The 13685-nt window shown below is 39.7% G+C and overlaps 1 protein-coding gene across 1 annotated transcript in view; it reads right to left on the bottom strand.

The window, feature by feature from the left end:
* MLLT3 (MLLT3 super elongation complex subunit) overlaps nucleotides 1-13685 on the bottom strand; it is a 282058-nt gene that overhangs the window by 104147 nt on the left and 164226 nt on the right. The window contains exon 4 of the mRNA XM_044920508.1: nucleotides 9553-9696. Coding sequence (XP_044776443.1) covers nucleotides 9553-9696 — 144 coding nt within the window. The remainder of the gene's footprint in view (nucleotides 1-9552; nucleotides 9697-13685) is intronic.

A 13685-nucleotide genomic window follows, 5' to 3' on the forward strand; every position in this document is an offset into this window, starting at 1 on the left:
TATTATTTTCTTTGAGTCATTTTAAAAATAAGCAATCAGCTATCCATCCTCTGGGCACTACTGGGATGAGTTTGCCACAAAAACCACTTACATTTTTAGAAGCCCAAGTCTTGACAAATCAGTTCCTAAGAACATAATTTGTTACACACTGAAGAAAGCCTGAAAACACGGACCTTGGTTAAAGAGGCTTCCGTATCTTGTTGTAACCTTTCCAAATGCAAGTATGTGGGAAGAATACCCATAAATTTAAGTTGAAACTGAAACACTTAGAATATTTCCAATTTAAAATACATTAAAATGTGGTCTTCGAGAGGAAATGAAAATAGCTTTAAACATATGAAAAGATGCTCATCATCATTCATAAGTGAAATCTGAGTTAAAAATTAGATATTTTTCACTCATCCGATTGGGGGGGGGTGGGAAGAGTTTAATAAATCACCGTGTGGAGAAATAGGTACTCTCACACATTGTTGATGCAAGCACAGAGTAGTATAACCTCTTTGACAGGCAATTTGTATATGTCCATCAAAATTTAAATTCCACTTTGCCTCGGAGCCATGGTTTTACTCCTAGGAATTTCTCCTACAGATATACTCATCTTTGTGCACAAAGAACTATGTAAAAGGTTATTCACTACAGCTTTGTTGGTGGCCTGAAGGAAGACAGACTGCATGTCATTTTGTATTACGTGTGTATTTACCTATTTAAAAAAAAATGTAAACTTTGGGGGAGGGTGGGGGGAGAATGTGATCTATACTGTTTAGAAATTAGAAGTGTTCTAAATTCCCCTACAAAAGGAAATACTAAATGGCCCTAGACAAAATTCATTCCAGAACCCTGCAATAAAATGCTATATTCAGATGGCTTGCACAGCTGTATTAGTGAAAGCTCCTTATCATGAGATCCCTCTGGTCCTTTAATAACCAAAACCCCTTGGTGGGGGACTGCCATGGACTTGAATGCCACTTCACAATAAGCAGTGCTTCAAAAAGATCCCAATTTATTCCTTGCAAAAACATATCATATATAAATGTAACTGTCACTCTGAGAAGCAGGACTGCATTATGCTGCAGACTTAACACAGACTGTAAGCATGTTCCCCATGTCTTCTCCAGCAAAGTATGCCAAATGGGCGTCTGAAATGTCCTATTGAAACAGGTGGTGTCTGAACAGAATTGGATTTCTGCCTATAGAAACCCTAGTTTTAACAACTGCTGTGGTTAGTTTTAATTTTCAGTCCTCAAAATTAACTGCTTGCCAGTGATTCAGAAATAGACTGAACAACATGTTTAGACTTTGGCCTGTTTAATTGAGGAAAGCAAGCAAGCAAGGGGAAAAAAAAATCTACCAATCCTACCACCATTCCATAAAGAACAAGAGAACCACAGCAGACCATTTGATTTCTAGGCCAAAAACAGGGGAGCAGCTATAACATAAACTTGATTCTCCAAAGATACTTGTTCCTTTTGTGCTTTCTTCATAGAAGCATAAGGATACGGCTACCATGCTGAACATGCTACTTAGGAAATCTTGTAAGAAGCCTTATATGATTTGCTAGAAATTTAGAATTAAGAACAATGATAAGAACTAATAATTTTTCTAATGAAAACTTACATCTTAAACGATATTCTGAACAGATCTTTGTTTCACATTACACAAGCAAAATACAAGCTGCCAGAATTAAACTCCTTGAAAAGAGATACCGTGGGCTAATATTCTTTAAATCCAACACAGGTCCACCAATGTGCTAGTCACACTAACTGGTGGTAAAGACGTCTTCCTGTGACTAAATCTAGAACAGCTTACACTACCCAGCACACCTTTTTCAGGGTTCTTTAAATGCTCGACATACACATGGTTAAAGATCTGTTAATTTTCTAAACCGACAAAGGAAAAAGAACCAAGGGGCTGGGTCTCTGTTAAGTGTCACACACCATGTTTGGACATTCCCAATGAGGAAAACACAGTCTCACCCATTTCACGGATGACAAACTGAGATTCAAAGAGATGTCATTATTTTCTTCAGACAGAAGATGACAAAGATGAGCTTTTTACTTAAGTCTGCCTGATTTCGAAACTTTTCCAACGGTATCACACTCCCTCCCCACAGGAAATCCCAGAGAGCTGAGTTAGTAGAATGATGACTTTCAGCTATAGGATGTACACTATCTGCATCTTAACTTTGCCAACACCCAAAAAAAAAACTCATCCTCTTTCATTCAGTCAAATGTAATGGATGTCAAGCCCTTCAGCAATTTTTCAGTAGGACTGAATTCTAGCTACTAAGAAGGTGATCAAGTAAATAAAAACAAAATCATCTACTGTGATCATAAATCCTTAAAAAAAATCCTGACATCCTAAACAGCATTTTGAAAATCATTCAAAAAGGATTCATCAGTTCATTTATATAAAAACAAGTAGAAATATTCTCAGTGGAATTCAGAGGTACTCCTCAATGGGGTATATATTTGGTCCTTTTGCTTAAAATCCAAGGACAAATGGACATATCAAGTTTTACCCTCAAAAGTTTATTGCTCACTGTCCTCTACCCTTCTACCAAACAAAAAATAAAATAAGATCTCAAAATAAAAAGCAGTCTCCTCTCAGGAGCTCTCAGATTGTTCTTTTCCATTTCCTGACCCCTACCTTCTGCCTTTTACTTAAGGCCTGACAGGGGCTAGATCCCAAACCAAATCTACAATTTCCCTAGCAGCTCCAATAAGGTCTCTCATTTAGAGGAAACCACCTTTAGGGTCTTGTAAATGAAATCATTCTGTATTCCAATCTTCTCAGAAAACAATGCTTAATTACAAATGTGTCCTTCCCTCAAAAGTTACTCTTTTTTCTTTTAAAGCAAAATATCCGAAATATATATTAGGGACTATTCAACAGAAGAACTTAGGGTACATTTCATTGAGACTATTTAGAAATGAGTTGCAACATTAAAAAAAAAAAAAAAAAAGAGGAAAAAATCCAGTGGAAAAAATGTTATGGACCAAAAAAAAAAAAAAAAATTGTCATGTAGTTAGTGGCTTATAGGTTTTGAAAGTAGAAAAAAAATCTACAATTTTTCAAGATTCTTCTGGCAAAAAGCTCTTTGGAATCATTTTCTTTTAATGTTAAAAGCATTTTTCTAAGATGCTACTAGCTCTAAAAACAACCTTTCTGATCTCTTGAAAAGCCAAGTTCAACTTTTAATAGGGTTATGTACTTTCTGTTTAAAAGAAAAAATAAGGAGAAGGAACCATAGCCCAAACAGTAGGCTTATTCCACTCATGCCTGAAGCTATAATGATTTCGCACAGTACATACATATGATAAGGATTGAGTTTTTCCTGTAAAGGCAGAATATATACATCTACGTCACACATATAATGGTTAAGTGTAAGAAACACAGCACCCCTCTCTCACCCTAAAACCCAGGGAGGGGAAAAAATGTTTATCTGAAGAGACATAGTCATGAACAAGATTTCTAATAACAAACATCAGAACAAAAGCAACAAATTTACAATGACGTGGATGGAACTAGAGGGTATTATGCTAAGCGAAATAAGTCAATCAGAGAAAGATAATTATCATCTGATCTCACTGATATGAGGAATTTGAGAAACAAGACAGGATCATAGGGGAAGGGAGGGAAAAATGAAACAAGACAAAACCAGGAGTCCCTGGGGGGCTCAGTTGTTAAGCATCTGCCTTTGGTTCAGGTCATGATCCCAGGGTCCTGGGATCGAGTCCCACATCGGGCTCCCTGCTCGGTAAGAAGCCTGCTTCTCCCTCTCCCACTCCCCCTGCTTGTGTTCCCCTCTCTTGCTGTGTTTCTCTCTGTCAAATAAATAAATAAAATCTTAAAAAAAAAAAAAAAAAGACAAAACCAGAGAGGGAGACAAACCATAAGAGACTCTTAATCTCAGGAAACAAACTGAGGGTTGCTGGAGTGGTGGGGGGTGGGAGGGATGGGGTGGCTGGGTGATGGACACTGGGGAGGATATGTGCTATGGTGAGCGCTGTGAATTGTGTAAGACCAATGAATCACAGACGTGTACCCCTGAAACAAATAATACATTATATGTTAATTAAAAAAAAAAAACACAAAGGCAACAAAAGCAAAAATAAACAAGTAGAACTATATCAAACTAAAAAGCTTCTGCAAAGCAAGGGAAATCAGCAACACAAAATGAAAAAGGCAACCTACAGAGGAAAGTATTTGCGAATCATCTAAGGGGTTAATATCCAAAATATATAAAGAATTCATACACCTCAATGGCAGAAACTACAGTCTGATTTCAAAATCTGCCTAAGAAGATACACAGATGGCCAAGAGGTAGATAAAAAGGTGCTTAACATTACTAATCATCAGGGAAATGCAAATCAAAATCACAGTGAGATATCACCTCACACTTGTTAGGCTATTATCAAAAAGATAAGAAATGATAAGTATTGGGGCGCCTGGGTGGCTCAGTTGGTTAAGCGACTGCCTTCGGCTCAGGTCATGGTCCTGGAGTCCCGGGATCGAGTCCCGCATCGGGCTCTCTGCTCGGCGGGGAGTCTGCTTCTCCCTCTGACCCTCCCCCTCTCATGCTCTCTGTCTCCCATTCTCTCTCTCAGATAAATGAATAAAAGATCTTTAAAAAAAAAAAAAAGAAAGAAATGATAAGTATTGGAGATGATGTGGAGAAAAAGGAACCCTTAATGCTCTGTTGGTGGGATTGTACAGCCACTATGGAAAACTAAATATACAGGTTTCTCAAAAAAATTAAAAAGAGAACTACCATAGGATCTAGCAATCCCGTGTGTGCGTGTATGTGTGTGTGTACAAAGGAAAATAAAAACAGGATATTGAAAAGATATCTGTGCTTCTATGTCCACTGCAGCATTATTTACAATAGCCAAGATCTGGAAACAACCTAAGTGAATGGAGAGAATAATGGAATATTATTCAGCTATGAGAAAGGAGGACATCGTGCCATTTGTGACAACATGGATAAAACTTGAAAGCATTAAACTAAGTGAAAGTCAGACGGAGAAAGACAGATACTCTATGATATCACTTATATGTGGTATCTTAAAAAGCTGAACTCCTAGAAACAGAGACTAGAATGGTAGCTACCAGGTGCTGGAGGGTGGGGGAAAATGAGGAGATGCTGGTCAAACAGTACAAATGTTCACTTATAAGAAGAGTAAGTGGAATGCAATGGAAAGCAATTATATATGGCAATTATAATTAATATTATTGAATTGTGTATTTCAAAGTTACAAAGAGAGGGGCGCCTGGGTGGCTCAGATGGTTGAGCATCTGCCTTCGGCTCAGGTCATGATCCCAGAGTCCTGGGATCGAGTCCCGCATCGGGCTCCCTGCTCAGCGGGGAGCCTGCTTCTCCCTCTGCCTCTCTCTCTCTCTCTCTCTGTCTCTCATGAATGAATAAATAAAATCTTTAAAAAATAATAAAATAAATAAATAAACAAAGTTACAAAGAGAGTAGACCTTAAATGTTTTCACCAAAAAAGAAATGGTAATTATGTAACATGATGAAGAGGATAGCCAAAGCTATGGTGGTAATCATTCTGCAATATACAAATGTACAAAATCAATACAATGTACATCTTAAACTTATACAATGGTATATGCATGTCAATTATGTTAATAAAGCTTAAAAGAAAGATTTCTCTTTTTTTTGTTTAAGATTTTATTTATTTGACAGAGAGAGACACAGCGAGAGAGGGAACACAAGCAGGGGGAGTGGGAGAGGGAGAAGCAGGCTTCCCGCCAAGCAGGGAGCCTGATGTGGGGCTCAATCCCAGGACCCTGGGATCATGACCTGAGCCGAAGGCAGACACTTAACGGCTGAGCCACCCAGGTGCCCCAAGAAAGATTTCTAATAAAATCAAAATGGCTGATAAGTTAGTAACACGACGACAGGCTGCATTAATATCAAGACAATGATAAATATTTACATACCAGGTAAAAACAATACAAGGTAGCCAAAAATCTAGGTAAGCCAAAAAAATGTTTATTAGTCTATAGATTCCCACATTTCCATAAAAGACTAATTTTCCCATACTAACTGGACAGAATCTATAGGATTACTATTATTTCTTTTTTTTTTTTTTAAAGATTTTATTTATTCATAAGAGACAGAGAGAGAGAGAGGCAGAGGGAGAAGCAGGCTCCCCGCTGAGCAGGGAGCCCGATGCGGGACTCGATCCCAGGACCCTGGGATCATGACCTGAGGCGAAGGCAGACGCTTAACCATCTGAGCCACCCAGGCGCCTGGATTACTATTATTTCAAGCACATTTTTAAATTTTAATTTTACCCCAAAATTTACTGGTATCAGTCTCTTAAAGAATTTATGTTAAGTAACTGGTTTGCCTGAATATTTCACATTTCGACTTATTTTAGAGGTGTCCAGACACAATCTAAGTCTAACAGAAACAAATCTACAGGCTTCAAACAGCACTTCAAGAAATACAAAGAAGGAAAGTCAAGGAGGACAGTTCTGAGAGAAAGGCTGAGAAGAGGAAGACAGAACTCTACTAGAGACCTTATTGGGATGCAGCAGTGCACTCTGCTGCATTATCACTGACCTGTAACCTCTTCAGCTTGCAAGCAAGCCCTGAGTGCTCTGGGACTAAGTGGTGTTTCAAAAAGTTCTTGTATCATATTTACTCTTTCCTACGACTCTTATCAGAACCCTGAGGTACTCAAGTTTCAGAATCCACAGGCTCCAATCACCCACCTAACGACATATCCGAGAGGAATAATGAGAAGCATAAAATGCCACCAACATAAAAAGAAAATAATATCAGGATTTAAAATGGACCAACTCATTTTTTTGATCGAAGTATAGTTGACATACAATACCGTCCTAGTTTCAGGTGTACAACACAGTGATTCGACAGCTGTACATATTATGAAATGCTCGCCATGATAAGTGTAGTCACCATCTGTCACCATACAAAGTCATTACAAGCTTACTGACTAAATTCCCTATGCTATACTTTCATCCTCGTGACTTATTTATTTTATAACTAGCAGTTTGTACCTCTTAATCCCCTTCACATTTTTCACCAGTCCCCTACCCTCCTCCCCTCTGGCAATCACCAGTTTGTTCTCTGTATTTGCAAGTCTGTTTCCATTGGTTTTATTTTGTCTGTTTGACTTGTTTTTTTTCATTCCACATCTAAGTAAAATCATGGTATTTGTCTTTCTGCCTAACCTACTTCACTTAGCAGAATATCCACCTCCTGGGTCCATCCATGTTGTCATGAATGGCAAGATTTCATTCTTCCTTTATTGCTGAGTAATATCCCATTACATATATGTACCACATCTTCCTTACCCACTCATCTATCAGTGGACACAGAGAGTGCTTCTTGGCTAGTGTAAATAATGCTGCAATAAACGTAAGGGCGCATATATCTTTTCAAACTAGTGTTTTCATTTTCTTTGGGCAGATAACCAGGGATGGACCAGCTCATTTTTAAGGGCACAGCCACAGGTAAATAGCATCAACACTGTGTTCTTGGTAACTATAAGAAGAATAAAATAGGTTTTAAAAAAAACACCACTTCCTTAATAAATATATAATAAATCTCTAACTTTAAAATGAGTTGTATTACAGGGGCACCTGGGTTAAGCGTCCGGCTCTTGATTTCAGCTCAGGTCATGATCTCAGGGGCCTGAGATCAAGCCCCATGTCGGGCTCCATGCTCAGGAGGGAATCTGCTTGATGATTCTCTCCCTCCCTCTCTCTCTGCCCGTCCGCCTACTCACGCTTGCTTGCACTGTCTCTTTCTAAAATAAATAAATAAATCTTAAAAAAAAAAAAGAAAAATGAGTTGTATTACAAAAGGCCATTTCTTCATGAAGACACATTTCCCCATAAAATACTATAAGTGGTGGTTTATTTCCAAACCTGGCCCAATACCTATTTAACCCATAATGTACTGACATAGCAGAGTATGAATGAAATGTGGTAAAGGGACTTACAATGCTTCAAATGCATATTAGTATTTCAGCTGAAAGGATAGGATCTTGGCAAAATAGGACTCCAAAAAATGGACTTCAGGAGTTCCACATAACCCAAAATGTTCACACAGCTGTACATATGGGTGATTTTCTTATGAGAGGGTCCACAGCTTCTCCAAGTGGTTGTCTCTAACCCCACAAAAAGGGGTTTCAATAAAGGGAAAACACTTCTGTGCTATACAAAACCAAACTCTTCCCTACATAGCCCTCAGATAGAGCTTATGAGAGAAATGAGGCATTTTGCAAAGTTATGATCCACATATGTTTACACATATGATAAGAGCATCGAGGCAAAGCTATCAAAAACCTTCCAGAAAAACTAAGTGAAGGAAATTCTAGAGTAAAGAATGCATTTCAACATTTTATGGGGTCAGAACTGCCCACATAAGATGACACAGGAAGTTCATGTGAAGTGGAAAGAGGATGATGGTCCAAATGGCACCCATTGTAGACTTCCATGAGTCAGTAGCATTTGCCTGCACAGCTGACTTAGCTGCAAGCAAACATTCCGTACATTTGTGTCTGCACAAAACCCCACTTAAAAATCGTTCCCCATCCTAGCCAAATCACACAGGCAAAACTTGGTTACCATGATCTTTAAAAAAAAAAAAAAAAATCCAGGGTGCCTGGGTGGCTCAGTCAGTTAAGCGTCTGCCTTTGGCTCAGGTCATGATCTCAGGGTCCTGGGATTGAGTCCCGCATTGGGCTCCCTGCTCAGTGGGGAGCCTGCTTCTCTCCCTCTCCCTCTGCACCACCCCTGCCCATGTTTACTCTCTCGCTCTCTCTTTCTCTCTCAAATAAATAAATAAAATCTTTAAAAAAAAAAATGAGGGGCGCCAGGTGGCTCAGTCATTAAGCGTCTGCCTTCGGCTCAGGTCATGATCCCAGGGTCCTGGGATTGAGCCCCGCATCAGGCTCCCTGCTCAGTGGGGAGCCTGCTTCTCCCTCTCCCACTCCCCCTGCTTGTGTTCCCTCTCTCGCTGTGTCTCTCTCTGTCAAATAAATAAATAAAACATTAAAAAAAAAAATGAAAGAAAACCCATCTTTTACCTACACACAATTCAAATAAACAAAAATGTGTATTTAAATAACCCAAGCCTGTCACATGAATTACTATACTTTTTCTATTAATTTTTCCCAAGAAAATCTGGACAACAACCTCTTTTTATATAATTTTAAACAGGACTTTCAACTTTACCGAAAAGTTTCTATAAACTGACATGACAAAGTTCAGACATTGTTCTTTGCTTAACTGAGGAAAGTTTATTGTTTTTGGCTTTTTGTTAAAATAGATTTGAGCTTCACAGACTATCAAGCTATTCCAACCAACAGCATAATTTCAGATTCATACCTACGTAAAATATTCATGTTTGCTTACCTCTTCATCCCAAACCAGGAGTCCACAGCTAAGTCATTAAGGTCCTTCCTCTCTCTTACCTCTCTCAAAACATTAGTACACTTCTTAACACACTAGCAACTAGTTTTTGAAGTGAAGGCTTTTCACAAGGCAGTGCCCACTTACCCCTCCTGCCTTCAGCAACTTTCTTCTAAACTCCTCTGTGGGGTTGTTGAAAGTTAGCTTTTCACAGCGGAGGTGATTCACTGGTGGATGGCCTTCAAGATGCAGGAATAAGTCATAATCAAAGCGGACTTTCTTAGGTTCTTCCTAGAGATTAAAAAAAATTTTAAGAAAGAAAAGAGAGAGTTAAGCATATACAAATTTTGAAAGCAAAGTTTTATTCTTCAGAAGGAACAGTAAAGACCCAGGTAACCAACAGCTATTGTGTCAAAGTACTGGACAAAGAAAATTCTCATGGGATTATCTACAAAGCAAAAGGCAAATACCTAATGAATCGGTCTCTTGTTTTCTGAGAGAATAAACTCATCATTTTTCCTGTGATATCTCAAGTGGTGTAACACCACCAACACAACCACCCAACTAGAAACCTAAGATACCCCTGAAGCCACTTCCTCCCTTGCCCACACCACCCTCTCCACCCATCAGCGACAACTGCCATTTTCTCTCCTAAATATTTCTCGAACAAACCCTCTAACCCATAACTCTTATTCACTGCCCAAACTATAATAAACTCCTTTCTCTAGTAGGTCCTTCCTACTTCAGGACAGATTTATCTTCAATTCCTCCTTCATTTAGGCCTCACAATTATCCATATGAAACAAAAATCTAGCCATTTCACAGCTTGATTAAAACTTCAAAAGCTGGGGCACCTGCGTGGCTCAGTTGGTTGGGCAACTGCCTTTGGCTCGGGTCGTGATCCTGGGGTCCTGGGATCGAGTCCTGCATCGGGCTCCCCCTGCATCTCCCTCTGCCTCTGTCTGCCACTCCCTCTGCTTGTGTGTGTACACGCACGCTCTCTCTCTCTCTCTCTCTCTCTGTGTCAAATAAATAAAATCTTTAAAAACAAAACAAACAAAACTTCAAAAGCTGCCAAATGCTACTAGGATAAAAATCAAAGCTCACTTGAATGCCTCATAAGGGCTTTCAGAACTTGGCTCTCGGCTCTTCATGCCACCACACTGCGTCCACCCATCTCCTGGTCCAGCAACACGTGCTGTTGGGTGTTCCCGGCATTTCCTATGTTCTAGGCTAACTCTGGGATTCACCTTTGCTTTGTGTTACCACCCTCATTGCCCGCCTCCATTCTTCCACCTTTGTGTCACCTGCGTAACTTGGAGGAGAGTTGGAGGACCTTCTCCATTCAGGTTTCACTTTGGAGACGGATTCCTAGAACCCACTCGCAATTTCCCACTGCCTCTCCTCTGCTCTGAGTGCATCTCTCTCCTCCTTGCCACATCTTAGGGTAACCATCCTATCCTGTCTCTTTATCCTGCTTAATCATAAGATTCTTGAAAGTAGGAGCAATGGTTGAATCATCCTTGCACCCCTGGCAACTAGTTTAGCACTGGTGCATAGCAGAAATGCAATAAATATCTATGAAATGAACCAGGAGGATGAAATAGCATCAGATTCACGAGAACACAACCATCAGAATTTCATGATGCTCAAGTTCTACTCTCGAGCCATTATTTTAGTTAGCTAAACACTTAAACCTCTCTACACAGGGATTCTTAAGCATTCCAGGTGCAATGAAGACTGAGGATAATGACAATAACTAATATGAATGTTAACAGTGATCTCATTTAATTCTCATAGCTCGCCTCTAGGTCACCTGTGAGCCCTGTTTTGCAGGTATAGAAATTAAAGGACTGGAATTTGTTATATTACTTTATATAAAAATGTCTTTTGTGTTACAAATATTAACCATCCCTGTGAAGTGTTATCATTTTTTTTTCATTTGTCATTAGCTTTGCCATTTTGTTTATTTTTAATAGCTTTATTGAGAAATAATTCACAAGCCATAAAATCCACGCTTTAAAATATATGATTTAGTGGTTTTCAGTATACTCACAGAAGTATGAAACCATCACCACCATCTAATTTTAGAACATTCTCATCATTCCAGAAATAAAACTCAAATACATTAGTAGTCATTTCCCATCCCCCCCCAGATCCTGCATCACCTTGTACCACTAATCTATTTCTGTTTCTCTAGAGTTGCCTGTTCTATGGACTTGGCATTTCATACAAATATATGAACATACATAAAATACATACATGATATGTAATCCTTTGTGACTGTCTTCTTTCATTTGGCATGATTTTCCAGGGGTCATACATGCTGTAATGTGTCAGTAGTTCCTTTTTTACGGTTGAATAATATTCCATTGTATGGGTATCCCAGTATTTGTTTATCCACTTGTTGGATAGACATGTGTATTTTTTCTTTTTTCTTTTTTTTTTTAAGATTTTATTTATTTATCAGAGAGAGAGAGAGAGAGACAGAGGCAGGCAGAGGGAGAAGCAGGCTCCTTGCTAAGCAGGGAGCCTGATGTGGGACTCGATCCCAGGACCCTGGGATCATGACCTGTGCTGAAGGCAGAGGCTTAACCGACTGAGCCACCCAGGCGTCCCTGTATTTTTTCTTTTTAGCCACTGTGAGTAGTGCTGGTATGAACATTTGTGTACAAGTTTTTATGTAGATGTGTATTTTCATTTCTCTGGGGTAAACACCTAAGGGTAGAATTTCTGGGTCCTGCCGTAACTCCATGTTTAACATTTTTACAAACTGCATTACTGTTTTCCACAGTGGCTGCACCATTTTAAAATCTCAATAGCAATGTATGAGGTATATGTGTTTTTTAATATATAACATATTCAAATTTTACATAGATAAAGAAATGTTTTTCTTAAAAAAAATTTGTGGGGCACCTGGGTGGCTCAGATGGCTAAGCGTCTGACTCTTGATTTCGGCTCAGCTCATGATCTGAGGGCCGTGAGATGGAGCCCCACGACACGCTCTGCGCTGGGTATGGAGCTTGCTTGGGATTCTCTCTCTCCCTCTGCCCATCGCTCCCCAGTTCACTCTAAAAAAATTTTTCTTTATTTAAAGATTTTACGTATTTATTTGTGAGAGAGAGAGAGAGAGAGTGTGTGCACAAGCAGGGGGTGCGGCAGGCAGAGGGAGAAGCAGGCTCCCTACAGAGCAGGGAGCCCGATGCGGGGCTCGATCCCAGGACCCTGGGGTCATGACCTGAGCCGAAGGCAGACGCTTAACCAACTGAGCCACCCAGGCATCCCTAAAAAATTTTTCTTTATTTAAAAAAAAACAATTTGTTATATTACTATTGTGATGAAACAAAGTGATTTGAACCTACTTCTTTTGACTCAAAAGTCTTAGCACCTGAAACTGTCAAAATGTAGGCATCTCCTGCTACAAATTTACAGTTTCCACCTCCTCATCCACACTTCCCCAAATCAGTCTCCACTCATTCGCTCACTAGCAAGCAGGCCTGAAATCTGCTCCTTCCCTCTTTCATCGGGATAACCTTTCTCCCCTGGTTTTCCTCACACTTAACTGGCATTCCTTCCTAGTCTTCTTCCCTGACCCTTAGGCGTCCTTTAACTTTAGGCAAAGTTCCCCAAGGAGCGGACACCCATTCACAGGGGGTCACTTCTACCTACAGGACAATGACTCCCCTATCTATACCTCCAGCCCAGCTCCCACCTGATGACCAGATGTACGTGTTCCACAGTCTGCCCACATCTCCACTAAGTTGACCCATGGCAACAGCAAAGTCATGGATTATCTTAACCTGAGTTTATCTTCATCTGTCCTTTCTCCTATCCTCTGTATCTTGGCAAACAGAAATCCTAACTTCTTATCAAAGTTAAAATACAGAAAAACCATCCCCAGCTCTTCCTCCTCCTTCGCTCATCACACTCAAATAGTCTCCCAGTTCTACTTAGAATCCCTCCTTAGGAACTCTCAAATTCAGCCCCTTTGTCCAGTCGTCATACCCTTGCCTTAGCTTAGACCTTCATCACTCCTCACCTGGTCATCTCCTCTATTTTTGAACCCACCCCATTCTACCTCCCACAGTGACAAGACAGTGATTTACCCAACAGAAAAATCAGATTACACCTTTTCATTGATATAAATGCCTTTAATGACTCATCATTTTCCACAGGATAAAATCCCACTTCCTTGGAATAACCATCTTAGTCCTTTAATACCTTCCCTGCATTTCCTTTGTTCTCTCACAACACCCTGTGCTTCCATAATTGTGAAGCAC

The sequence above is a fragment of the Neomonachus schauinslandi genome, chromosome 13 (genome assembly GCF_002201575.2).
Source record: "Neomonachus schauinslandi chromosome 13, ASM220157v2, whole genome shotgun sequence".
Lineage (NCBI taxonomy): Eukaryota > Metazoa > Chordata > Mammalia > Carnivora > Phocidae > Neomonachus > Neomonachus schauinslandi.